This window comes from Perognathus longimembris, chromosome 1 (assembly GCF_023159225.1).
Source record: "Perognathus longimembris pacificus isolate PPM17 chromosome 1, ASM2315922v1, whole genome shotgun sequence".
NCBI classification, from domain to species: Eukaryota; Metazoa; Chordata; class Mammalia; order Rodentia; family Heteromyidae; genus Perognathus; species Perognathus longimembris.
The window spans coordinates 144,259,397-144,286,710 of record NC_063161.1 but is presented as its reverse complement, the minus strand read 5'-3'; the positions used below and the strand labels follow the sequence as shown (position 1 = coordinate 144,286,710).

The 27,314-nt window shown below is 50.7% G+C and overlaps 2 protein-coding genes across 7 annotated transcripts; both read left to right on the top strand.

Moving 5' to 3' along the window:
* The first annotated feature begins 636 nt into the window (after window positions 1–636).
* Window positions 637–13,636, top strand: Alad (aminolevulinate dehydratase). 2 transcript variants are annotated; one of them, XM_048339560.1, is made up of 12 exons: window positions 637–759; window positions 7,135–7,304; window positions 9,215–9,265; window positions 9,735–9,831; window positions 10,188–10,323; window positions 10,429–10,512; window positions 10,599–10,687; window positions 11,066–11,121; window positions 11,205–11,292; window positions 11,378–11,464; window positions 11,791–11,920; window positions 13,480–13,636. In XM_048339560.1, the coding sequence occupies exons 2-12, from the start codon at window positions 7,192–7,194 to the stop codon at window positions 13,539–13,541; spliced, it is 993 nt and encodes a 330-aa protein (XP_048195517.1). In that variant the 5' UTR covers window positions 637–759; window positions 7,135–7,191; the 3' UTR covers window positions 13,542–13,636. The 2 variants fall into 2 exon arrangements, with proteins under 2 accessions (XP_048195517.1, XP_048195528.1); XM_048339571.1 differs by lacking the exon at window positions 637–759 and adding an exon at window positions 4,765–4,880.
* A 6,835-nt stretch (window positions 13,637–20,471) lies between these two features.
* Window positions 20,472–23,727, top strand: Hdhd3 (haloacid dehalogenase like hydrolase domain containing 3). 5 transcript variants are annotated; one of them, XM_048339584.1, is made up of 3 exons: window positions 20,876–21,036; window positions 21,349–21,514; window positions 22,725–23,727. In XM_048339584.1, the coding sequence occupies exon 3, from the start codon at window positions 22,836–22,838 to the stop codon at window positions 23,589–23,591; it is 756 nt and encodes a 251-aa protein (XP_048195541.1). In that variant the 5' UTR covers window positions 20,876–21,036; window positions 21,349–21,514; window positions 22,725–22,835; the 3' UTR covers window positions 23,592–23,727. The 5 variants fall into 5 exon arrangements, with proteins under 5 accessions (XP_048195564.1, XP_048195541.1, XP_048195555.1 ...); XM_048339592.1 differs by having other exon boundaries at window positions 20,881–20,932; XM_048339607.1 differs by lacking the exons at window positions 20,876–21,036; window positions 21,349–21,514 and adding an exon at window positions 20,472–20,619.
* Window positions 23,728–27,314: the final 3,587 nt, after the last annotated feature.

The window sequence follows — 27,314 nt, the reverse complement described above, 5'->3', positions numbered from 1 at the left end:
TTACATCTCCAGATTCTTGCTGCACATGCTCTGCTCCAAAACCACTACCCACAGACCTCTGGTCAGATTTTAATGACCCATCATTGTCCTATCTGAAGCCCAGTTAGACTTGAAAGGTTGGGGTTTTTTTGTTTGTTTATTTTTGGTGTCTTTTTTTTAATTCTCCTGTCTATTCACATCCCATCTCCCAACCCATGGCACAGATTAAGTTCTGAGTAAATTAGTTACGCTGGATTAAATTTTCACTGAAAAGAGAACAGTCTGATGCTGAACTCAACAACTCTAAAGTGCTCAGTCCACGAAAGTGGACTTAGCGTTGTGTTAGGCCATTGTGGTGGTGTTTTCATTTCTTTGATGCCCATTGTTCTTTCACCAGGGAACCAGCGCCAAGTTTGCCAGAGCAGGCAAGAGTGAACCCGGGGTGAAGGCAGGGTGAAGGCCGCCTCACGTTCGCGCAGAGACCCAATGAGCCCACGTGGGAGCCTGAGGGTCAGCCAGCCCGAGGGGAAGTCCTGGCTCAGGGAGGGGCGGGCTCTATAGCCCGCGGGCGTATCCGATTGGCCAGTGCATGGGCGGGGCCTCGCGAGAACTGGCCAATTGTCCCTTGGCTGTCCTTGAGGGGGCGTAGTTTCATGATGCGAGGGGCGGGCTAGGGGGGAGCTGCTTCCGGGTGAGCCGCCCCGCCCCCACGTGGGACCGGGAGACTGGAGTCGGAGATAGCCGTGTCCGTACTTGCGGTTCGGAGCTCTGGGGAGTCAGGTAAGCGGGTACCGGAATTCTAGCAGGTGGTGGTCTTGAGGGCAGCTCCCAAGCGAAGCAGGGACTGCTGCACCGAGTATCTTGCATGCCAAGATTATGTTGTGCCCTGAAGTGGTGGCGCTGCGGAGGGTGAACCCCTGCGCCCTAGGCTTAGGTGACCCTGCAATACCTAGGCTCCCGGGCTCCGCTTCTCATTTCTGGGGGCTGCCTCTCCATCCTCTCCCCTCCAGAGTCCGCCAGGCAGATTCCATCACCACGGGGCCAGAGGTATCTAGTCTGCTGGAGGAAGGATCTGGAAACAATAAGAGCCGCTTGTGCTAGGAGCCCCATCGCTTTGTCCCATTCAGTCCTCACAACAACTCATTGAGGTCGGTTCTGGTCCCCTCTTGGCAGAAAACTGAGGTCACATAGCCGAAAATAGAATTTGTCCCCACATCTCAGACTCCAAAGCCCACATGCCTGCTACCAGCAGCAGCCAGATTCAGAATTACCACCATACCCCCTTTCTTCCTTGATCCATAAGCACAGCCACTGCTGGGAAGAAATTTTGAAGTCTATAGCTGTGATGGAAACTGAGGACTAGGCTGCTGGACACCTGAATTCTAGCCCAGATGTACAGCTGACCTGCTGCATTAATTTCGGTCAATGTTTCTCTTACTGAGTCCAGTTTCAGCCTTGTTTGAGTGATGTAGGCTCTTAAGCCAAGATGTTCTAGGAGGCTGTGAAAACAGCAGCTTCTCCTTCCAACTCCAAATGTCTAACCCAAGGATGATCAAAGCCCTAGGGCCAGGTGAGGGTCACCTTCCTTTCATAACCTGAGTTAAGCTCTGGTCCAGCAGGCACTAAGTATTCAGGAAGTGCAAATAGGCCACCAGTCTGCCACTTTGCAGAAACTGCCTAACAGCTGCTGTTCTGAGTCTGGGAATTTGGATTTCTCAGGGCCCTTCTGCCTAGCTGGCCCTCTTAACCACCTCCTCCTCAGTGGGTACAGAGCTTGCCAGAACTGGCAGCAGCTCCATACTTTCTGTGCCAAGAGCACAGCATCTGGAATCCTCTGGAGCACAACCTGGGGCTCTTTCACAGCCACTCCCCTAACTTAGATAAGATACTCCAGGTGAAGGGTATGTTGCCAAAAGAAGAGGAGACCTTCACAGTCATTGAAACGTGCTGCACTTCAGTGTTGCTTCTTCCATGAAGCTGTGACTCCCAGAGGCACAAACCCTGGGAAGCCCTCTACTCAGGATCTGTGTGGTGGTGACTTTGCTTCTCTACCACCAAAGCTGCTGGAGGACAGGGACCTTGAAACATCTGTGGCCTACATGGCTTGAACAAATGTCTTCCAGATGTGGTCCCAGAGACCCAGCTTAGTCCTGCACCTAATAGTAATGAAATATTTACTGTGCAGCTTGCTCCTTGGTGCCAGATATGAACCTCACTTCTAATTTTCTGCACAGCCCTGCAAGTTTTGGAAAATTAGTCCATTTCATAGATTATGAAAGGAAAGCTCTGAAAGGCTACCAACCTTGAACTGAGCCCAAATCAGAGCAGGGGACTATGAAACCTGTTTTTTTTTTTTCTCTCTCTCTCTCTTTCCCATTTTCTTTGTGTAGTGTGTTGGGGGGAGGAGGCTGTCCTGGGCCTTGAACAAAGGACCTGTGTCCCTAAGTTTTTTTGCTCAAGGCTAGTACTCTTAACACTTGAGCCAAGGCTCGACTTCTGGCTTTTGGATGATTAATTGGAGCTACATGGATTTTCCTGCACTGGCTGGCTTTGAACTGAGATCCTCAGATCTCATCCTCCTGTGTATCAAGAATTACAGGCTGGGGCTGGGAATATGGCCTAGTGGCAAGAGTGCTTGCCTCCTACACATGAAGCTCTCGGTTCGATTCCCCAGCACCACATATATGGAAAACGGCCAGAAGGGGCGCTGTGGCTCAGGTGGCAGAGTGCTACCCTTGAGTGGGAAGAAGCCAGGGATGGTGCTCAGGCCCTGAGTCCAAGGCCCAGGACTGGCCAAAAAAAAAAAAAAGAATTACAGGCTGGAGCCACCATGCACAGCTTGAAATATGGTTCTTTCTAAGCCATCCTATACTGCTTGCCAGCAACGCTAACCTGTAATAATGTGAATGAGTGGATGGGCTAGACTTCATGATCTCTTATTCCTCTGAATGGGGTGACATAGGACTTAGGCTGAGGGGTGCATTGGAGGGAGAGAGTGCCCTCTCTGTGGGAAAATGTCCCAAATTTTGAGGGGTTTTCACAAGGTTCACCTTGGACTTGTGGGCAAGGTTTGTTCAGGACACTTTGCACAGATATTTGCTAAGTACTGTGTGTAACTGACTGCATCTGTGGTGGAGGTCACAGTGTACGGGACTAGAAGCCAAGAAGAGCCTCAGGGTCAATTCCTACCTCTGCCTCTCTCACTGCCAGCTCACCGCCTTCTGCAGGAAAATAGAAGGGATTAAGTGGGATCGCTGATTTTCAGTTTTTAAATTCTTCCAGCACTGAGATCTGTTTCTTAGTCTGATGTCTTGCTGACCATCCCTCACCTTTAGTGGATGTCCAGGTGGCAATGAAGTTGCTCTAGTGAGGCCTCCCCCTCCTGTCTTCCCTTCCCTACCTCTCCCAGGATCCTCAGGGTGAAACTTGGAAAGCCCAGCTCCTAGCTACCTTGCCTCTGCTCCAGGAACCTGTCTTTTGTTCCCTTAGACTTCTAAAAGGATGTTGTTTTAGGACAGTGGAATACAGGTTTGAATTCAGAATCTAGGGTGTGCTGTAAAAGTTACACACAAGAAAATGAGTCAGAATGTAGAGCTGGTTTTAAAGTTTGATTTAGCCAGGTGCCTCATGCCAATCATCCGAGGATCACACAGTTCAAAGCCAGCCCAGGCAGGAAAGTCTGTGAGACTTGTATCTCCACTAAACTACCAAAAAAGCTGAAGTGGCACTGTGTCTCAAGTGGCCAAAAAAAAAAAAAAAAAGAATTACAGGCTGGGGCTGGGAATATGGCCTAGTGGCAAGAGTGCTTGCCTCCTACACATGAAGCTCTCGGTTCGATTCCCCAGCACCACATATATGGAAAATGGCCAGAAGGGGCGCTGTGGCTCAGATGGCAGAGTGCTGGCCTTGAGCGGGAAGAAGCCAGGGATGGTGCTCAGGCCCTGAGTCCAAGGCCCAGGACTGGCCAAAAAAAAAAAAAAAAAAAAAAAGAATCACTTTGAGTTGGGCTAAGAATGTGGCTTAGCAGTAGAGTGCTTGCCTAGCATGCATGAAGCCCTGGGTTCGATTCCTCAGCACTACATAAACTGAAAAGGCCAAAAGTGGCACTGTGGCTTAAGTGGTAGAGTGCTAGCCTTGAACAAAAAGAAGCCAGGGACAGTTCTCAGGCCTTGAGTCCCAAGCCCCCAGGACTGGCCAAAACAAAACAAAACAAAAAGAATGACTTTGAACAAGTCACATAATTCCTCTGAACCTTTGTTTCCTTATTACTAAAAGTTAGGACAGTTCTTGTACTTGAACGAGATAATAAAAATATAAAGTTCCATTTCCAGGGCTCAGCACATGACTGATACATGAAGTATATTTTTCGTTGTTTTTCTCCATCTCTCCAGCATACAAAGCAGAAACAGTACGGTCAGAGAGACACCTACTGAATCAAACGTTTACTAGTATTATATTATGGAGATATAGCATATACAACCTTACACTAGGGGTCTGGAACAAAGCCAAACCCTGGCTACATCACAAACTAGCTGTGTACTCTTGGGGAAGTGACTTAACCTCTCTAAGCCTGCTCCTGGCAGACAGGAACAAAATCTTACAGAAAATAGACAGGCTGGACCTCCTATCTGCTGAATGATTGTTGAGACAGCTCGAGGGACCTCTGGCCTGCCTGCATCTGATTGAGGAGGCTGGCCCACCCAGGGGTGTGGTGGCAGAGTGAGACCTGGTATAGCTCCTGATAATTCCAACCCCAGCAAGGAGGAAGCTAGGATAAGGGGAGCCTCTGTGCTGGTTGTAGGGAAGGGGCCCCGGGAGACATGCAGAACGGCTGCACCAGCCCATGAAGGATCCAGTGTTCTAGTCCTGTTGTAGCCTCTTAACCTGTTGTGGGGCCTTAGGTAAGTCCCTGCTATCTCTGTGGCTTGATCCTCTGTTTGTAAAAGCAGCTGGTTTCCCACCATCTTCTTCCGGCCCTGGCCCTGCTGCCCTCCAGGTCAGGGGAATTTGGAGCATCCGCCCTAAGAGACTGCCGCTTGGCTGACTTCAGATGGCCCCTGGCTCCTCATAGCCTCTTCCTCTGCTTCTGGTCTTCTCTGCACAGCCGCAAGATTTATCTTCCCAGTGGCTTTGACCACAGCTTCACTCCCTGCTCAGAACTTTTTCCTGACTTTTTCTGGCCCCTCTTGTCCCCTCCCTTCCTCCAGCCATCTTCTATCCTGTTACCTGAAGGTATCCTGTGCCCCCTCCCCAGGCCTGGCTGAAGGCCTGCTTTCTGCAGAACAGAATGCAAGCTCTCCTGTGTCACGTGCGAGGCTCCCTGCTCTGCCATACACTTTTAGTCAGCGCTGCCTCCCAAGCCTGCCTGTGAACTTGGGAGAAGTCACCTGTGACTATGCCAGCTCGGCCTGCCACCATGGCCAGTGCTCTAGAAGCAAATGTGATGCTCCGCTTTGGTCTTCTGTCCCTCTCTTCTGGCACGGCATTTGCTCTGCCTTCTACTTCACGTAATTCACTGTTTACTAAATAGAGCCCTTGGGAGGGAGAGGAGAAGTAAACTCATCCTGGACCCTGCCCTGCAGAAATTCCTACTCTTGGTATGAGATAAGCCGGGCCACAAAGGGCTATTTCACAAGACACACTGCCGAGTGGGTGAGAAGGAAATAGCCCCAGAGGGGAGGGAACTGGGTGTGGGAGGTTGTGCAGAGAGCTCAGGCCTTCTAGGGAAAGGGGACAGGGTACCCCTGTGTGGGGAGGGCAGCTGGGTGTCTGGCCCTCTGTTAGCCTTACAGTTACTGTTTGGCTTCCTTGTGTGTGTTGTGCCTGGTTCGAAGTCCACACACCAAGGTGTTGGCAGCACTTTTTGCTAGAGGTAGAATTACAGGATATTTTTCTCTTTTTGCTTATCTGTATCTTTCTAAGATTTCTGCTGTGAATATAGGACTATGCAAAGTTTAAATCTTGACTGGACCAGTACTTTTCGAAGTATAAGTAAGGAAGGAACCATTCTGGTATTCTTTCTTTTTTATTTCCAATCCTTTTATTCCTTGATAAAACTGCAATAAAAATAAATTTGTAGCATTTGTTGCTGTGTGTGTGTGTGTGTGTGTGTGTGTGTGTGTGTGTGTGTACACAGGTCCTATAGGGCTTGAACTCAGGGCCTGGGCACTGTTGCTGAGCTTCTTTTGCTCAAGGCTAGCTCTCTACCACTTGAGCACAGCACCGCTTCTTTTTTTTTTTTGTCTGTTTGTTTTTTGTTCTAGTGGTTAATTGGAGACAAGAGTCTTATAGACTTTTCTACTTGGGATGACTTTGATCCATGATCCTCATATCTCAATCTCCTGAGTAGTGAGGATTACAGGTGTAAGCCAACAGCACTCGGCTTCCTGAGATTTTTTTTTTTTTTTTTGCTCTAGACTAGCACTATACTACTTTTTTTTTTTGCCAGTCCTGGAGCTTGGACTCAGGGCCTGAGCACTGTCCCTGGCTTCTTTTTGCTCAAGGCTAGCACTCTGCCACTTGAGCCACAGCGCCTTTTCTGGCCTTTTCTATATATGTGGTGCTGGGGAATCGAACCTAGGGCTTCATGTATACAAGGCAGGCACTTTTGCCACTAGGCCATTTCCCAGCCCAGCACTATACTACTTGAGCCTTGGTTCCACTTTCAATGTTTTTGGGGTTTTGTGTGTGTGTGTGTGTGTGTGTGTGTGTGTGTGTGTGTGTGTGTGTGTAGTTAAGTAGAGATAAGAGTCTCAAGGGCTTTCTTGCCCATGTTGGCCTAGAACTACAGTCCTCAGATCTCAGCATCCTGAGTAGCTAGGATTACAGGCATGAGCCTAAGTGCCTGGCTTAGTTCTGACTTTAAAACAAAACAAGGAAGTGGCACTGTGGCTCAAGTGGTAGAGTGCTCACCTTGAGGACAAAGAGGCTCAGGGACAGCACCTAGGCCCCACAATCAACCAAAACAAACAAAAAAAGTACTATAAGCCAGAATGTTCTGTCATTAGATCCAGATTGCTCTGACGCTTCTGAAGGTGTCCTCTGGCTCTTCTTACCTTGTGGTGGGCCAGTGGGGATCTGGAAGAACCATTGTCCAGATGTGACCATCTCTTGAACACAGGACCCATGTCTCATGGTCTTCTGTTGCCCCCACAGAGCTGAGCCCAGCATACAACCCAGGAGACTCAACTGCCTCCAGCTGGCAGCCTCACCATGCAGCCCCAGTCGGTTCTGCACAGCGGCTACTTCCACCCACTGCTTCGGTCCTGGCAGGGAGCCAACACCACCCTCAGTGCCTCTAACCTCATCTACCCCATCTTTGTCACGTGAGTCCCCAGGGATGGGCCACGTTTCTGACCTGCCCAGGGTAGGGGGCAGTGTGTGACTGGAGCAGGCATCAGTTTGAATATCGAGGGTTAAAGTGGGCTGATCGCTAGAATCACAGTTGTCGGAAGTGGCCTACAGGTTAAGGATAGTAGTCTTAGGGATGACACAACCTGGAAAAGAGCTCAGTCACCCTATTTGTAAAAGAAGTCATACCCTTGCTGCTTACCCCGAGCTTTTGCAATAGAACAGAAGTAGAGAGGGCTGGGAATATGGCCTAGTGGCAAGAGTGCTTGCCTCCTACACATGAAGCTCTCGGTTCGATTCCCCAGCACCACATATATGGAAAACGGCCAGAAGGGGCGCTGTGGCTCAGGTGGCAGAGTGCTAGCCTTGAGCGGGAAGAAGCCAGGGATGGTGCTCAGGCCCTGAGTCCAAGGTCCAGACTGGCCAAAAAAAAAAAAGAAGTAGAGAAGGTTCTCTCAGTGGCCAAGTACTATGTATGTTAGACATGATTGTTAATAACCATACATTGTGATTATTAATGATAGTGACATTTATTCAATACTTATTGTATACCAGGTACTGTGCTAAACACTTTATTCAGTCTGTATGTGTGTGTGTGTGCGTGTGCGTGAGTGCGCCAGCCCTAGGGCTTGAACTCAGGGCCTAGGCACTGTCCCTGAGATTTTTTTTTTCTTTTGCCAGTCCTGGGCCTTGAACTCAGGTCCTGAGCACTGTCCCTGGCTTTGTTTTGCTCAAGGCTAGCACTCTGCCACTTGAGCCACAGCACCACTTCTGGCCATTTTCTGTATATATGGTGCTGGGGAATCGAATCCAGGGCTTCATGCACGCGAGGCAAGTACTCTTGCCACTAGGCCATATTCCCAGCCCCTGTTCCTGAGCTTTTGTTCAAGGCTAGCACTCTGTCACCTGAGCCACAGCTCCACTTCCAACTTTTTTTGTAGTTTAGCGGAGATAAGAGTCTCACAGACTTTCCTGCCCAAGCTGGCTTCGAACCACAATCCTCAGATCTCAGCTTCCTGAGTAGCGAGGATTACAGGCATAAGCCACTGGCATCTAGCTCAGTCTCTTTTTCTTTTTTTTCCTTCATTCCTGTCAGCATCCATATAGGGGATAATTAGACATATCAATTCATGGCAAGGACTTTTGTCTGTTCACTTTACATCATCAACACCTACAACAATACTAGCATATAGTAAGTACTTAATAATTACTTAATATAAGTTCATAATATGTACTTAATAAGTACTTAATACATCCAGGCTCATGCCTACAAGCCTAGCTACTATGGAGGCTAAGATCTGAGGAAAGTCTGTGAGATTCTTATCTCCATTTAACCACCAAAAAGCTAGAAGTGGAGCTGTGGCTCAAGTGGTAAAGTGCCAGTCTTCCATTCTTGAGTGGGAAAAGCTAAGGGATAGCTCCCACCCAGATCCTGAGTTCAAGCCCCAGTCTGGCACGCGTGTGTGCATGCACGGACACACACACACACATACACACATACACTCAGCACATTTTTGTTGAAGGTTCAAGTTGATGTTCCTAGTTGGCTAAAGTCGCCCAAGCAGAGTGCCTGCCTAGAATAGGAAGCCAGGATCTTCTGGCTTCAAAGTCCTAGTTCTTAAGCGCTGGCTCCTTCCTGTGGTTGCTGTTCTTTGAGTTTGGCTGCTCTCACTGCCACTGCTATTCTTGTCGTTCCTATTATTATTATTATTTCAGGCCCTGGACTTAGCCAGGCAAGGGCACCAGAACCTGGATCCCACCCCCACCCTTCCCCCTCTCCACTCCCACTTCCCCGCCCAGCTTCCTGGCCACCCTTCCCAGTCACTCTCCCACCATTGGCCCTTCCCACTGCCCTCACTCCACAGCCCACCCCTCGCTCTTGCAGGGATGTTCCTGATGACGTCCAGCCCATTGCCAGCCTCCCAGGAGTGGCCAGGTAGGAGACGGGCAGGGTCCAGGGATGGTGCGGGAAGAGACTTCATGGGTGAGGGTACCAGGAGGAAGAAGCAGACCCAGGACATAGCAGATCCAGGCAGGCAAACTGTAGCTCAGTGGGGAGAAGGGTTTTCTGGGGACCGAAGCTATAGCCCAGTGGAGGAGACCCTCTGCTAAGGCAATGCACATCCTGTCCCCTGGGGCACTACAGCAAAGGCTACTGCAGAGAGAAGCTGAGCTAGAGGGAGAGTTCAGTAAGAGAACCTTGGGGATCACCCACAGCTGATTCCATAACCCTGCTGCTGAGGGGCCTGGTTTTCCAGCTGTTTGGGGGGTTCTTTCCTCCCTGTGCTGTGTGTGGGATTTATGCCCTCCTGCTGCTGTGTGTGACTTGGCTTCTATCAAAGGCACATTGCAGAGGGAGAGGTCAGGGGAACCCGCTGGCTTCAGCGCCTCATCCTTCCTCTCAGGTATGGGGTGAACCGGCTGGAAGAAATGCTGAAGCCGCTGGTGGAAGATGGCCTCCGCTGTGTGCTGATCTTTGGCGTCCCCAGCAGAGTTCCCAAGGTGAAGAATCAAAGGAAGGCTGAAGGAGGGAGGCTGGGTCAGAGTGGGCTGAGGTTACACATGGGTCTCGTCCTTCCTTACTGCTTTGTGCTGACACGGGTGTCATTGGCCGATGACTATTGTTGCTCTTAGATACCACCTGTGTAGGGCCAGGAAGCTTAGTGGGGCTGTGACACCCTAGCTGAGTTAAGTCAAGCCCCCTGTCTGCATCTCTGCTGTCATCTCTGTAAATGGGATGGTCCCCTGTGCTCCCCTATGCAGTAGCTGGGATGTAGTGGAAGAAAAGAACCTGGGCTGTGCTCTGCCCCAGGTGGCCTCCCAGATCTTCCTGTGTCACACATACCATGTTCTTTTAGGATGAGCGGGGCTCCTCAGCGGACTCTGAGGAGTCCCCGGCTATAGAGGCGATTCGGCTGTTGAGGAAGACCTTCCCTAGCCTCCTGGTAGCCTGTGATGTCTGCCTGTGCCCCTACACCTCCCACGGTCACTGTGGTCAGTTCCTCCCTTCCCTCCCACCAGCCACTCACCTCCACTTGCCCAGCTCTCCCTCAGGCTAGGCCCAGAGCGCTCCCAAAACCCAGCCATCTTGTCCCACAGGGCTTCTGAGTGAGAACGGAGCTTTCCGGGCTGAGGAGAGTCGCCAGCGGCTGGCGGAGGTGGCACTTGCCTATGCCAAGGCTGGTGAGCAAAGTCCCCAGCAGGGACTGGGAAGTGGCAGAGTGGGTAAGAGGGACTGGGAGTCCTGATGGCCACTCTCTGCTCTCCAGGATGTCAGGTCGTAGCCCCATCGGACATGATGGATGGACGCGTGGAGGCCATCAAGGAGGCCCTGATGGCACATGGGCTTGGCAACAGGGTATGGGCAAGGAGTGCAGGGAGGCTCAAGGGCAGGGAGGAAAACACAAGGACCAGCCCTGCCCCCATGTACCAAGGATGAGCACCAGATGAGGACTTTACGAGCCATCTAGGCATTTCGTCATGGGGGGGATACCAAGGCCGAATCTGCAGTGAGTCTGGGCTCTTGACACGGTTTCCTCACTGAGGCCCTGTCTCCTTACCTTATCACCCTGCAGCATCTAGAAAGGATTGGGGCTGGGGATTTAGCTCAGTGGAATGGAGGCTGCCTGGCGAGCGCAAGGCCCCCCAGTTCAGTCTTCAGCTGGGAGCGGGGGGCGGGGGGAGGGCGGCTATAGAAAGGATGGGCTGAGTCTGTACCCACCGTCTTTCCTTACAGGTATCAGTGCTGAGCTACAGTGCCAAATTTGCTTCCTGTTTCTATGGACCTTTCCGGTAAGTGGGGCAGGCAGGGATCTGCTGCTTTGTATTCCATTTGGGGCAAAGCCGGAGTCTACCCTGGTAACTCTGCTTTGCAGGGATGCAGCCCAGTCAAGCCCAGCTTTTGGAGACCGCCGCTGCTACCAGCTGCCCCCCGGAGCCCGGGGCCTGGCCCTCCGTGCAGTGGTAAGTGGCCAGGGCTTGATCTCCCTACCCCCACCCTGGCCTGTCCTCTTCCCAGCATTGCCCCCCATTTTCCTGCATCCTTCAGGATCGAGATGTCCGGGAAGGAGCCGACATGCTTATGGTAAAGCCAGGAATGCCCTACCTGGATATTGTACGGGAAGTGAAGGACAAGGTGAGCATGAGGCAGAGGGAGGGGCTCAGAGCCTTCATCAGTGAGTACTGGGACTTAGAGGGAAGGGCTCTGAACTCTTGAGTTGGAAGTACTCTTTCCCCAAGCAGTCCTCCCCTCTCACTCCTCCCAGCTAACAGTCTAGCTGCTACACTTGCATTTGCAGAGGCCTTTGAACAGCTCTCTGACTGAACGGCCCTAGAACAGGCTGGGCCGCCAGCAGTGGTGACTCAGAATGGGGACCACAGGATGGGCAGGGAGGGAGGGACACTCCTAGAGCACATCCATCCTCCACTTTAACCTACATACCCATGGCTGCTTCCCTTTAGCACCCTGAGCTCCCGCTTGCTGTGTACCATGTGTCCGGAGAGTTTGCCATGCTGTGGCATGGAGCCCGGGCTGGGGCCTTTGATCTCAAGGCTGCCGTGTTGGAGGCCATGACCGCCTTCCGCAGAGCAGGTAAACAGGCAGGGTGCGATTTGGGGGGACTGATGGGCACTTTGCCCAGCCAGAGGAACAAAATCATTTGAGGCCTGCACTCTTTGCCTGCAAGTTCTGATTTCTTCAGCCTCCTGAGTAGCTAGGGATGGACGGGCATGAGCCACCAGCACCCAGCAATTCTCCTTTTTGTGTGTGTGCCAGTTCTGGGGCTTGAACTCAGGGCCCGGGCACTGTCCCTGAGCTTTTGTGCTCAAAGCTAGTATTCTACAGCTTGAGCCACAGCTCCACTGCTGGCTTTTGGGGTAGTTTATTGGAGGTAAGAGACTCCTGGACTTTTCCTGTCTGGGTTGGTTTCAAACCGCAGTCCTCAGATCTCAGCCTCCTGAGTACCTAGGATTACAGGTGTGAGCCACCAGTGCTTGGCTTCTACTTCTTTTCTGCTGTGAGAACTTAAGCCATTTCTGTCCACTTTAGGGCCTCTATCTGTAAACTTGGGTTATAAGCTGGTATGTGGTTGTCCTGAGTGTTACTGTGGATATTTGACATATACTCACTTCTCCATAAACGGGAGCAGGTTTTGTTAGTATTGGATAGTATCCTGGTCATTGGGATGGATTCCAGCTCCAATTCCAGCTTTGGGCTCAGGGACAGCCAGAGATTTAACACTAGACCCCTACCTACCCCACTCACTGGAAAGGTGCATAGAAACAAGATGCAAATAGGGCACTGTAGCTCGTCCCTGAAACCTGAAGGGAGACAGTATGGGCTAGGCCCAGCCAGTCTTCTCCAGGTGCCACAAGGTGACCTGGAAAGGAGAGTGTTGTATGGCAAGAAAAACAGAGAAACCACATTTTGAGAGGCTAAATCATGAATCTTTATTAAAAGGTCGGCAATGCATGGTGGACTCCTGTGTCAAAGACCAGCAGGCCCCCAGAACAGAGCTGGCACATAGCTTTTAACGACAAAAACCACATGCTTGGGGTAGGAACCAAGCCTTAACAGGCTTATCAAAGGAATTATACATAAAACAAAGCAAGCCAGATGAGGATACTTATTTCTAATAAACAAGTTATACATAGGCAAAACCAACTATCCAGGGGAAGTCAGGCCATCAGGACCCCAGTTTTCTTGGGAAAACATGACTTTCCTGGAGCTTAACAACTTATGCAATCCAAAGAATGTCCTCATTACCTCTAGGATTCTCAGAAAGTCCCCATCTTCTATTAACTTTTATTAGGATGCCAAGATGTGGCATTCCGTAGCTCCAGTATCCTTATTTCAAGAGAAGGCCTCTGCCGTGCCTGTGGCTCAGTCTCATCGCAGTGCTGGGCCTTGATTTCCACGTACCAGCCTAGGAAAGGAGCTGGAAGTCCCCTGCCTCACCCACTGCACTTCACGCATTGGCAAACTGAAGCCCAGAAAGAGAAAATGCCTCGCCCAAGGTCTGGAGCTTGACTGAAGCCAGGCTTAGTCTCAGGCTATGTCCTTACAGGCTGCAGTTCCTCATGGTGGCCTCCTCCGCCTTCCAGGTCTACTCAGAACTGACAGCTCGTTTCCTCCTCTGCTCCTTCACGCAGGTGCTGACATCATCATCACCTACTACACACCTCAGCTATTGCAGTGGCTGAAGGAGGAGTGACGGAGAGAGGACAGGACCCAAAAACCAGACTTTGGGAAGGCTCCCAGAGCCTTGGAGATGTGAAAACCAAAGTAAATGCTGCTGTTTGAACTGTGCCCTGTGCCCGATTCCTGCCCACCTGCTGACAGGGGCCCAGCACCCTGGGTGGTTTATGCCAGCACATCAAACCTTAGCACTCACAGCTGCAGCCTCACAGGCTCTTTAAGCTTCCTTGCTTGCTTAGGCTCAGGCCTGAGTCTCACCTTCCCATCTCCCGCACTTCTCAGGTGTGGCTCCAGCCTACTGCAATCTAGAATCCCAGGCATAAGCCCAGGGCCTAGAAAGAGGCTTGGATCATTGAGCCAGAGGAAAGTGGTTTGCACAGGAAAGCCTGAGACCTCTGGCAGTAGGGCAGGAGTGAGGCCTAGATTGATATCTGGGTTTAGAGTTGAGCTGTGTTGTGGTTCCAGAGAAAGGCATCTCCCGCACAGACCAATGCTTATTACCAGGCTGTCTGAAATCTGTTCCACTCAGAACTATAGATCCTGAGAAGACTTATTAACAAGGATCAAAATCCAGAAGCAAAGAAGGAGTTCCTGGCTGCTGGAGAATACAATCGGCTCTTACTCATGAGATTGTTTTGAGAATCTCAGCTCTGCCTGGAGACCTTGTGTGGTGCTGTGAATGTGGCAAGAAAGGTTACCAGCTTGTATCTTCTTGGAATTTATGCAGAAAGGGGGAGATAATAAAGCAGTTAAAAATTATGGTAAGTGCTTCAAAGGAAGAAAGGGGTCTAGAAATCAAAGGGGAAAGTCCTCTGTTTTTTGTTTCAGTTTGGGTTTTTTTGGTGGTACTAGGGATCAAACCCAGGCCCTGCATATGCTAAGCAAATAACACATGAAATATTGGCATTTGGAGAAAGGGTCTTAGTATGTAGATAGCCCAGGTTGGCCTCCAACTCATATCCTCCTGCCTCTAACTTCTCTGGATTCCTGCTAGAATTATAAGCATGTGTCACACCCAGTGTCAAGTTCCCTCTTGAGACTGTTTGGAAAGCCCTCCCTGAGGTTGAGACTAGAGAGGGACAAAGAAAGATCCTAACAGAGAGGAAGTCATAAGATTCACAAGCCAACATATATAAGCCAGATATGGTGGCAAATCCTGTAATCCCAGCTCTTTGGGATTGAGTTCAAGCTACCCAAGAGAAAATGCTTGACTCTTACCTTGAGAACAAAATAAATCAAAAGAGCCAGCAGAATAGCTGTAAGGGTAGAGCATTTGTCAGGCATGCTGGAGGTCCTGGGTTCAATCCTTAGTACTCCTGTCCCCCAAAAAGTACCCAGACCCTGTGATGGGAGGAACTTAGCAGGGCAGTGGGGATAAGTGAGGAATAGGAAGGTGAATAACATGGCAGAGGTGGAATAGGCCAGATCTCCTACTTTAGTTAGAAGACTTTAGGTTTTGTTTTTGTTAAGTGGAGAGTTGCAGCTCCTGCAGTCAGCCCAATCCTTTCTCACTCTTAGAGGCCTTTGTCAGATCTGTGGCCAACTAATCTTAAGACCTTGTTCTCAGCCTTCCGGAGAGTAGCTAGCCAAGATCAGGTTTTAAAGAGCCTCAATCGCTGGGCCTTGGTGGCTCACATCTGGAATCCTAGCTACTCAGGTGGCTAAGCTCTGAGGATCACAGTTCAAAGCCAGCCTGGGCAGGAAAGCTGTGAGACTCTTATCTCCAATTAACCACCAGAAAACCAGAAGTGTTACTGTAGCTCAAGTGCTAGAGAGCCTTGAGCAAAAGAGTTCAGGGACAGTGCCCAGGTCCCGAGTTCAAGCCCCATGACTGACAAATAAAGGGCCTCAATCCTTAACCTCTGGAAGCATTAACCAGTACCTACCACCTAGGACCCAAATCACTAATCACAGATAATGCTTGCTGAGCCAGGGATAGATCAACACCACCCCTCCTAGACTTCCTGTCACCTAACCTCAGCTCTTTTGAGATGTTTGATGCAGAAACAAAAGACTATTTCCTTGACTAGCCCAGACCCATGGTTGCCAAACAAGCAGCTCTGCTCACGTACAAGGAGATGCCGCCCTTTAGATAGAACTAGATATGTCCAGACCAGACCCACCAGGGAGCATTAGGTGAATAAATGCTAAGCAGCTTCAGGGGGAGTCCCTGAGAACCAGAAAGCAGACACTGTGTCTAGGGGTGGGATTGAGGCCACCAGGACCTGACCTGATTGGAGAGATCAGAAAATGCTTCCCTGAATGATTGACATTTGCATAAGAGTCCAAGCTAAGACATGATTGAGCAAGAGCATTCCAAGCTGAAGGATTGGTTGTGCAACAGCTGGAGGAATTAGATGGAGCCAGAGGAAACACAAGGCCAGTGTAGCTAGAGCAGAAGAAAGGACTGAGGTGGCCGGAAGAGGGTGAGATGGCCCACCATGCAGGGGCCCAGAGGCCACATTAACCCTTTCAGATCAAAGGGAGACATTTGATGGGTGTTAGCAGGAGAATGACCCCATCTAATGACCATTTTGATTGCACCAGGAAAAGTGCAGATGAGAAATTTGGAGGGACTGGATGGGTGTGGTCATGAGGTGGAAAGAAGAGAACAGATTCCAGAAGTGTTTAGGATATAAGTTATAGATGAGCAATGAACTTGATCTGAGTGGCTGATGGGCAATTTAATGAGATAGTGACACGTGAAACAGGTTTAGGACACAGGAGAAATCCTAACAAGCTTGGGATGTTGTGCAATGACAAAGACAATATCTAGGGATTTGTGTCACTCGACAATGATGATGCATCTGTGGCAGAACTGAGTTGAAACCTTAGTTATGCAAAAAGCCAGAGCGAGGACCTAAACCCATAGAGTCCCATCTCCAAGGCCTCTGCCCTTAACCATTCTGCCGTAATGCCTCACGATAGTCAAACACTATGGATCTATGGTGATAATTGGCTCAGGTATTGGGAGAAGCCCTGGGGAGGCATTTGCCTTTGCCTTCAGTTCCACAGTACAGATGCAGTAACAGGCGGGCAGCAGGCCAGAGCTGGAAGGATGGGCTCCTGCTCCGTGGCCTGCCTTATCCTATGGTTAAGTTTATCCTGGGGCTGAAGCTCAGGCTTTCGCAATCTGTCAGGGCATTCATCTGGCAGGCATCTCAGCAGGTGATACACATCAGGAGCCTCTCACAGACCCGATTTTTTTTTGTTTCCCTCTCAGATGCACAAGCTTAGACCATAGCTTGTCCTTTCAGCAGGCATTGTAATTACCCGCATTCCTAACAGCGAAAATGACCAGTTTCCCAATCAGAGAAGGGGCAATCCTGACCCGTTCCCAGCCCCATGAGGACTCTGCCGGTGCCATAAATTAGAGCCAAGTAGCAAAAAGTGAACTGGCTGGATTTCATAGCTGGATCTAAATATAATCAGATGTGGGTGGTCTCAGGGTCAAAGGCTTCCATGGAGAACTGTCCCATTTTTTTTTTGTTCATTTTGGTTCTCTTGTTTGTTTTCATCAAGACTAGGTTTGAGGCTGGGGATATGGCCTAGTGGCAAGAGTGCTTGCCTCGTATACATGAGGCCCTCCCTGGGTTCGATTCCTCAGCACCACATATACAGAAAATGGCCAGAAGTGGCGCTGTGGCTCAAGTGGCAGAGTGCTAGCCTTGAGCAAAAAAAAAAGAAGCCAGGGACAGTGCTCAGGCCCTGAGTTCACAGCCTAGGACTGGCCAAAAAAAAAAAAAAAGACTAGGGTTTACATTTGGTACCTGATGATTTTGCTCATTGGCTATAATGACAAGGACCCACCCTGCGTCCTTCTAGCGCACATCTATGAATGCCTCCACTTGGCTTTATTCTCAGATGCGTCTTGGCCACTTGGCAATAACATAATTCCTACTAACTCTAAGTTTCAGTGGTCCTTAAAGTTTCTGAAATCCCAGAGAAAGATCCCTTCTGCCCTGTCATATTGCAAGTCTAGAAGTCTCTGATTGGCCCTGCTTGGGTCACATGATCACTTGGCTCAGTAACTGCAAACAGGTTAACCTGTCTACTCATTACAGTAAGGCAGGTAGGGCCTCAGGTAAGACTGGGTCTCATTATGCAGCCTGGGCTGGGTTAGGATTCACTAAGTGGCCAATCCTGCCTCTGCCTCCCAAGTGCTGAGATACAGGTGTGCCACCACTGTGCCCAGCTTAGACCAAATCTCAGTCCCCTTTACCTGGAACACTTTCCTGTTTCCTTTAATGATGTTATGATCTCAACTTACCGGTCCTTCCTCAAGCCTGACAACACCTGATCTAAAGTCATTCTCTGGGGCTGGGGATATGGCCTAGTGGCAAGAGTGCTTGCCTCGTATACATGAGGCCCTGGGTTCAATTCCCCAGCACCACATATACAGAAAATGGCCAGAAGTGGCGCTGTGGCTCAAGTGGTAGAGTGCTAGCCTTGAGCAAAAAGAAGCCAGGGACAGTGCTCAGGCCCTGAGTCCAAGCCCCAGGTCTGGCCAAAAAAAAAAAAAAGGCTAAAGTCATTCTCTGTATTAGTCAGGATTCGAGGATATAACAAAAGCCAATACATAGCAATACCTTAAGACAAAAAATTTACTTCTCTAGTAAACGTCTAGACCTACACACACTCACACTCACACCCACATACCCTCACTTGGCATGTTGAGAGGCTAAGACCCAAAAAGAGAAAGAAAGAGGCTGAACCCAGTTAGAACCAGAACCTAGGATTAGGTCTCTAGTATAACTTCCTGGTGGGACAGCCAGAACCAGAACCTGGGCTTTCGTATTCGTTGATCCTGAAAACTGGTGGCTTCTGGCATTTCTGGATTGGACCTCTGGCCTCTCGGTCCCCCTCCCCATCCTCACTCTGGATGTCGTGCTAGTGACACAAAACCAGTTTCCTGAGTCCCAGGATCTAGTTCTTCCTTCTAGAGGCCCCTGCTCAGTGCTTTTGTACTTTGTCTTCCCCTGGGCCTCAGCCCAGGGAGGGTGCTGTTGGTTCTGAATGGAAGCAACTGACAGCCAAGGAACACAGGAAGGGGTTTAAGAGGGTGGAGCATAAGAAGAATGCCAGGTGGGGTGAGGGAGCCCTGTCTTTCCTCCCATCTCTCCCCATGCTGTGCGACCTCAGCACTCTCTGAAATCAAACTGATTATTTACTTGATTTTTTTCCTGTCCCAGCCCCTCTTCCATACAAAGCAGGAAGCAGCTGGCTTCCCACAATATCTCTGGGAAGGCCAAGGTCAGGCACTGAGCACAGACACTTATTCAGCAGCTGGTAAATAAAAGGAGGCTGGGAAACAACTTTCATTTTTTTACTTTGGCCATTCTAGTACATTTAGTTGAGTATTTTATATGAATGCACATAACTTTTGCAGGCCCAAAGTCTTTTTTTTGGGGGGGGGGGTTGCTGGTCCTGGCACTAGATCTCATGGCTTAGGTATTGTCCCTGAGCCTCTTTGTAATCAAGGCTAGTACTCTACCACTTAAGCCACCATGCTACTTCTGGTTTTCTGGTAGTTAATTGGAGATAAGAGTCTCACAAGGGTGGGGATATGGCTTAGTGGTAGAGTGCTTGCCTTGCATGTACCGCCCCCCCCCAAAAAAAAAAACAAAAAAGTGTCTCACGGACTTTCCTGCCTGGACTGGCTTTGAACCATGATCCTCAGATCTCAGCCTCCTGAGTAGCTAGGATTATATAGGTGTGAGCCACCAGCACTTGTTTTTTTTTAGAATTTTTTTGGCCAGTCTTGGGGCTTGGGACTCAGGGCCTGAGCACTGTCCCTGGCTTCTTTTTGCTCAAGGTTAGCACTCTACCTCTTGAGCCACAGCGCCACTTCCAGCTTTTCCTATTTATGTGGTGCTGAGGAATCAAACCCAGAGCTTCATGCATGCAAGGCACATTCCCAGCTCCATTTTAAGAATTTTTTTAAGGGCAGCTCATTTACGACAGAGGACCATATCCACCCTCAGCAAGTTGTCTTGGGGTGAGACATGCCTTTAAAAGTGTGGGTTGAGGACTAACCATTTCCAGAGAGGGGGGTGTTTCCAAAATGGAGAGGGCCCGCTGCCTGGCTCCTGGTGGCTAGTTTGTGATGTTGCAAAAAAGAAAAAGGAAAAAAAAAAAAAACTTGAGAACTCATCAAAGTGGAAGCCAACAAAGTGTAGTAAGTAAAACAAAGCAAAGGGAAGACAGGTAGTACACACCCAGACACGGGTGGGGGCACTTCTGGACCCTTCTCCTAAGCTGTACAAAGGAGTGTTCTGGCATCTCAAGTATTTATGGTGAACTAGTGAGGTTGGAAGTTTGGCTCAAACTTACCCTAGGTTGAGTGTTTCTCTTTGATGTGAAGCCTAAAACATTTTGCCATTCTTGACTACTACACTGCCTTGTGTCCAGACACTGGAGCCGGTCTCTTCATGAACTTTGGGTTTCTGTGACATAAATGTTTGAAATATCCCTTTAACCAAGAATGGATTCTACCAGATAGTCTCTATGAGACAGGCATCTATCCTTGAGATAAATACTGTTCTTTATAAACCCATTTGGTGCCCAGAGGAGTCATTTACCATATGGTTTGTTTTTCCAGCTTAAGTTTAAGATACTGTATCCATGCTCAGTTCCCATAGCACACAAACACAATGTGCGAATATATTTATATGTATGTGTGCATATATACACACACACACACATATATATATATAGTTTCTGTGCTTTTAATCAAGCTACTCATTAATATAGCGTTTCTCTCTGAATTCGTGACGGCTGTTCCCACGCCTCATTTTTCCTGATCTGTCCTGCGTGACCAAGTATCTCCCAGCTCCAGGCTGCCTTAAATCACTCGTCCAAGGCTCCTCCCCAGATTGACCGACCAGGCCTCCCTCCCTCCCTCCCTCCTTTCCTCCCTCCCTCCCGCCCTCCTCCGCGCCGCCCCGGGCTCCGTGGCTGCACTCTGGCCCCCAGGGTCGGGGACAAGCCTCCCTCTGCGGGCTCCGCTTGGACTGGGGAGGGCAGCGGCTGGCGGCCTCTGGGCTCCGGGCTCCGGGCGGAGGACGGAGGACGACTGCCTACCCGGGCAGCGGGCCAGTGATCGCCCCGTGGGCCGGCCCGCCAGGCAAGGATAGAAAAGCCGGGGCTCAGCTTCGGGTCGGACGTCCCGATCGATGCCAGGGAGATCTTGGGGTGCTGGGTGGTGTGAGGTCGGGCCCGGTGGGGAGAGGGCGCACGGGGGCGGTGGGGGCGGGGCCGGGAGGCGGGACGGTGCTCGGTAACGGTAGGGAGCGGCGGGCGCGGCGGGGACGCGGGACGGGGAGGCGGGGCGGGGAGGCGGGGCCGAGCGCAGACGGCGGTTCCGGAGCCCGCGGCCCCCATCCTGACCGATTCCCTCCGAACCCGGTGTGTGCTAGACCCGGGCCCCCGCGTCGATCGCGGGAGCTCGTCGGACCCGAGGAGGGGGAGGGGGTCGAGGAACCGGGCCCCTCTGGGATCACGCGGCCCGGGTCCGCGGGAGAGAGGTTGGGTTACCCCTGAGGTCCCGGAAGAGGGGGAAGGGGAGCCATTCAGACCTACAGTCCCAGCCCCCAGTCCCACCTCCCGTGGCCGGACGAGGGCGGGGGTCCGGGGCCTGAGCCTTTTGCCCCCTGGTGGCAGCTGAGCCAGGGACCCCTGTGGGTCCTGGGACATGTGTGGCCTTTGCTGGGGGCCTGCACTGAGGCGCCGAGTGGATCGTCCTGCTCCACGAAGCCCTAAGACTATCTCCCTCTGAGGCTTCCCCTCCTTCCCTCCCTCCTTTTCCCTCCCTCCCTCAGCAGTAGCCTGGCTGCACTCTACACTCTGGCCCATCTTGGTCAGGGAACAGTCTTCTCTGGGGAAATCATCCCTGTCTGGAGAAACAAAGCTGCCCCCAGGCTCTGGCTGAGAACTGCTTTCCCGGGCATCCACAGCGCCGGCGATTATCTCTTGGGCTGGGCCTGCCAGGCAAGTGCTGTGATCCCCGGGAAGGATGGAGAAGCTGGGGCTCAACTTCAGGGAAGGTTAGGGACAGACTGTGCTATGTTGTATAAGTTCACCAGAATCCTGTCCCAACATCACACATGGAGACCACTGCCACCACCTGTGGCACCCCCTTCCGGGTGGTCTCAGCCAGCCCTCAACACCTACCCACCAGGTGCAGGGGCTTCTGAAGCCTTCAGATAGGTTCAGCAATGGGGTCCACAATCTAGGCCCCCTGCTTTAAATGTTATTATGTCTAAGCATGGCAAAGTGGAAGGATAGGATAGCCAGAATAGGAAGTTCAAGTTCTAGGCCTGCCTGGCTATTTGCTGGCTCACGATGACCTGAAGCACAAAAGCTTCTCTGTCTGCCTTATTCTCTTCACTGCTCAGGAGCCAGGGTGCTGGCCTTGTGGTCTGTAAAGGACCTCCAGCCATTTGACATTGCTAGTAATAGCAGTCATATTTCTTATCTCCACCTACAAGGCCGCCTGAGTGGCCTTGCCCAAAGGACCTTTGTACTTGGTCTTTTCACTGCCAGGAACAACTTAGCCACTTCCACAGTTTGCCCCTGGTTGTTTTTCAGATCTCTACCAAAATTTCACCTGACTTCAAAGATCAGACTCGGTCTCTGGATTTTATATCCTTCACAGAACATACAGACTTCATAAACTGATGGTGTATAGTTCTTCCTCTTGTATCTATCTCCGGTATTCTTGTTGTTGTTGTTTTTACCAGTCCTGGGACTTGAACTCAGGGCCTGAGCACTGTCCCTGGCTTCTTTTTGCTCAAGGCTAGCACTCTGCCACTTGAGCCACAGCGCCACTTCTGGCCATTTTCTATATATGTGGTGCTGGAGAATTGAACCCAGGGCTTCATGTATGGGAGGCAAGCACTTTTGCCACTAGGCCATATTCCCAGCCCCTCCTGTATTCTTTAATGTCTATAAATGCCAGGAGAGCTGGAAATGTGTCTTGTTCCCCAGCATCTAGCTCATTATTTGTCGTAGGATATATGATTGCATGTAGGCCAAGGTCATAGGAGATCAGTATTGTTGTGCTGCTGCTATTACACACAGGACAGGAGTTCACAGAATGACTTCTGCGGGTCCCTCGGTTGACAGCGTCAGAGTTTGCATCCAGTCCCTGGGACATCAGGACCTCAGCAACCTCCTCACCCCCTGTTTCTCCTTCTAGGATCTTGTGGCCAACAAGGCCTGGAAAGAAGAGTCAGGCTGTGGAGGGGAGGACTCATCCGGCACAGCATCTCCTTGAACTGAGAGGGACCCAAGGCAGACAGCCTCCTCCATGGCATACCGGCTGCAGATGCGCCTCCTGACGTGGGATGTGAAGGACACACTGCTCCAGCTCCGCCGCCCTGTGGGGGAGGAGTACGCAACCAAAGCCCGGGCCCATGGGCTGGAGGTGGAGGCCACAGCCCTGGGACGAGCCTTTGGACAGGCATACAAGGCTCAGAGTCACAACCTCCCCAACTACGGCCTGAGCCATGGCCTCACCTCCCGCCAGTGGTGGCTGGATGTGGTCCTACAGACCTTCCACCTGGCAGGGGTGCGGGATGCCCAGGCTGTGGCCCCCATTGCTGCACAGCTGTATGAAGACTTCAGCAGCCCCTGCACCTGGCAGGTGTTAGAGGGAGCTGAGACCACCCTGAAGGGGTGCCGCAAGCGAGGTCTGAAGCTAGCCGTGGTCTCCAACTTTGACAGACGGCTTGAGGATATCCTGGTGGGTCTTGGCCTGCGGGAACACTTTGACTTTGTGTTGACTTCTGAGGCTACTGGATGGCCCAAACCAGACCCCCGCATTTTCCATGAAGCCTTGCGGCTTGCTCGCATGGAGCCAGCAGTGGCCGCCCACATTGGGGACAGTTACCACTGTGATTACCAGGGGGCCCGGGCTGCAGGCATGCACAGCTTCCTGGTGGCTGGTCCAGCGCCTCTGGACCCTGCGATCAGGGATTCGGTGCCTGAAGAACATATTCTTCCCTCACTGTCCCATCTCCTACCTGCCCTTGGCCGTCTGGAGGGCTCAGGGCCTGGACTATGAGGGAAGTAGCTCAGTGTCAATGAACAACCGAGACAGGGAGCCCCTCCTTTCCTCCGCTCTGGACTGGCCTCCTCCCTCCTCCTTCAGCCTCCATCTATTTTGACCATAAAACTGGGCTTTAGCTTTGCCCCACTAATCAGCTCCTGGTCTCAGAGCTCTCATTCATTCCCTCCCCACACCCGCTCTGTCTCTGTCTTTCTCTGTGGTGGTACTAAGGACTGAACTCAGAGCCTTGGCTTGCTAGGTAAGTACTCTACCACTGGAATCATGCCCTCAGAAATTCCTCCTCTTGGGGCTGGGGAGATAGCCTAGTGGCAAGAGTGCCTGCCTCGGATACACGAGGCCCTAGGTTCGATTCCCCAGCACCACATATACAGAAAAACGGCCAGAAGCGGCGCTGTGGCTCAAGTGGCGGAGTGCTAGCCTTGAGCGGGAAGAAGCCAGGGACAGTGCTCAGGCCCTGAGTCCAAGGCCCAGGATTGGCCAAAAAAAAAAAAAAAAAAAGAAATTCCTCCTCTTCCCCCCGCCCCACCCCACCCTGCCAGACAGTCCCACACTTTTGCCAGTTGGCCTTGGACTCTGATCTACCTGCCTCCACTCCCTAAGTAGCTGGGATTATAGACATGCCACCCCCACATGCAACTTTTTCTCTTTTGCGGGGGGAGGGGGCTTGAACTCAGGGCCTGGGTGCGCTGTCCCTGAGCTTCTTTGTTCATGGCTAGTGCTCTACCACTTTGAGCCACAGCATGTCACTTCTGGTTTTCTGGTGGTTGGTTAATTGGACATGGGAGTCTCATGGCCTTTCCTGCCTAGGCTGGCTTTGAACCATGATTCTCAGATCTCAGCCTCCTGAGTAGCTAGGATTGTAGGCATGAGCCTCTGGCACCCAGCTGCAACTTGTTTTTGAGATGAGACCTTGCTAACATTTGTCCTGGCTGGTCTCAAATTATGATTATCCCGTCTCTGCCTCCCACACTATGTCTCTTTTCTGTTTCCTTCTCACCTCCAGCCAGGTGAGTAGTTCCATGGTAGAACACTTGTCTAACCTGTGAAGCCCTAGTTCAAACTCCAGCATGTACACACATACGCATGCGCGCGCGCACGCACGCACACGCGCACGCGCGCGCGCGCACACACACACACACACACACACACAACCAGGTACTTTTCAAATTTCAGTTTGATAGTGAGGTCCTTTTGTAACTAACTGGAGATCTGAAAGTCACTTTGCAAAACAAATTTAAAAAAAAAAAGCTGAGCAGAAGTCCTATGGCCTCTCATTCATCCTCAGAGACCTCCCCCATTCCCACACTTGGAATCTTGAGGTCAGATTAGTTTGAAAGTCAGGGTGCTGAGCTATGTTGTAGGGACACTGTCCACTAGCACCCTATAGTTTGGAGAAGAGATTTGAGACAAAGAATGCCATAATTAGTCATAAGAAAGACATCCCAGTTGCTCACGTCTGTAATCCTAGCTGCTTAGGAGGCTGAGATCTGAAGATCCCCATTTAAATCCAGCCCAGACAGGCAAATCTGAAAAACTCATCTCCAATGAATGAGCAAAAAGAAGTGAGCTACACATGCAAGTAGTAGAGTGCCATCCTTGAGTAGAAAAAAAGCCAACTGAGAGTGTAAGGCCTTGAGATCAACTCCCAGTATCTGAGTGTGCACGCACACACAAGGAACATTGCTGACTTACATCTCTCCTTGCTCTCAGTTCTTTATCTGTATATACTGCCCTCCAAATTACATAGTGGGCACAAGTGGTGGACCCCCCCCCCCCCCCAAGCACAAATGAACTAGATCTGGATCTGGGGATAGGGGAGGAGGCACCACTGAGTTTGGCCATTAGGCTACAACCAGAAGAACCGGTGAAGTGTTGATCCAGGGAGAGGAAAAGAGCTGTCTAGAGCAGTGACAATTTTATGGGGTACCTGATTAGACCTATAGGTTTAACACAGGGCAAAACACCTCAGGGAGCCACAACTGGAGTCACGGATGAGAGGGGAACCATTGGACGTTTTAAAATTCCCTTTGTTTTTGGCGGGTCCTGGGGCCTGGGCACTGTCTCTGAGCTGCTTTTGCTCAAGGCTGGTGCTATACCACTTGAGCCATACCTCTAGCCAGCAAAACAGTAGTTCAAACTTTGATCCTCACATCTCAGCCTCCTGAGTAGCTAGGATCACAGGAGTAAGCACCAGTGTCTGATTTGACTCAGATCTCTAAGCAAGGGCTGTGTCCAGGCAGAGGCAGAAAGCTCTGGGTTGACCAAATCCTCTGTCTTCCTTGGGCCTGACACCAGGCCAGGTAGCTGAACAGTCATTTCCCAAGTGTCAGGCAAGGAGGACACAGGTCAGGAACTATCGTTTCACAGCTTCAAGAGCTCAAAGACCATCTCATCAAGAGTTGTAATAGAAGGCCTGTGGGTGATCTGCCTGGTGTTGGGAGTAAATGGAAGCAAACCTACCAATGGAGATTTCACCTAAAACTGTGTTCTAGGAGTGCTGGTCTCATATGGGCAAGACCCTGAATCCATCCCCAGCAAAAAGAAAAAAAAAAAGAAGACTGCACACAAGCAATGACTCTTTCAGCTTTTGTTCAAAGATAGCTGCTCCCAGCCAATCTGCACCACATTTCAGCATTTCACAAGTAGCTTGGCAGAGTAGCAACTGTCTGGAATATTGGACTATTTCAGTCACTGCCCGCTGACTCCAGCCAGCCTTACTTTGTCATCTTGCCCAATGAAGGTGATTTTCAAAGAGCTCTGTGGCTCCCAAAGGAAGTGGAGAAAGCTCTGATCACATTCTGTCTAGACCCAGAAGCTTAAATCAGTGAGGGTTTTATTTGTAATGCTTTCTGGGAAAAATCCAGGGCCTTCTGCAGGTAGGCACACACTCTATGCCTAAGCTATATCCCCAATCCTGCTTTTAAAGGGTGTTTCTGGCTGGGTGCAGTAGCTCACCCCTGTAAACCCAGCTACTGAGAAGGCCAAGAGCAGGAAGATGCTTGTTTGAGATCAGCCCAGGCAAATAACAACAAAAACACAACCCTACCTGAAAAGTAATTAAGCAAAAAATGGCTGGAGGTATGGTTCAAGTGGTAGAGTACCTGCCTAGCAAGCATGAAACCATGGGTTCAAACCTAAGTACCACCACCACCCAAAAAAAAAAGTGTTTTTAGACAAAAGTTTGAAGAATATTATTCCTGGCTGAAATCCATGTGGAGAAAACAGTGAAGGAGTTGCCCTTGGGTCCTAGTGACATCTTTAGGCTCTTTCTACTCTCATCACAGGCCTAAGGGTACAGAAGACAAGGCATGCAGTATGTAGGCAATCACCCGTAGAGACCAAGGAAGACATCTGTTATTCTTTCAAAGCCTTTAATCATGTTCCTGTCCTTAGAGCCAGCCCTCTTTCTTCCTCACCTCTTTCTGTCTTGAAGCTCTCAGCCCAAGCTCCACTTCAAGGAGGAAGACCCTTAAGTCGGACACATCCATCGGCCACAGTAAGAGGGAATTTTACCCCATGATCACAGGTAGGCACAGGCTGGTAGCAGCCTCCAAGGTTGGGCCTAGGAGTGGGGAAAAAACAGTACAGCACTCCCAGGCTGCTTTTCTGTGTGCTAGAAAAATAATTTCTTGTCTGGGCCATGTCATGAAGAAGACAGAGAGGCACAGGATGGGGAAGATAAAGACACTTTGGCCACAGGTTTCCTTGTAGAAAATG

Coding starts and splice junctions, on each gene's coding strand:
- Hdhd3 (XM_048339607.1), top strand. CDS start 22,836: ATGGCATACCGGCTGCAGATGCGCCTCCTGACGTGGGATGTGAAGGAC.
- Alad (XM_048339560.1), top strand. CDS start 7,192: ATGCAGCCCCAGTCGGTTCTGCACAGCGGCTACTTCCACCCACTGCTT. Junction 7,305..9,214: donor ATCTACCCCATCTTTGTCAC/GTGAGTCCCCAG, acceptor TCGCTCTTGCAG/GGATGTTCCTGATGACGTCC. Junction 11,293..11,377: donor GCCTGGCCCTCCGTGCAGTG/GTAAGTGGCCAG, acceptor TGCATCCTTCAG/GATCGAGATGTCCGGGAAGG.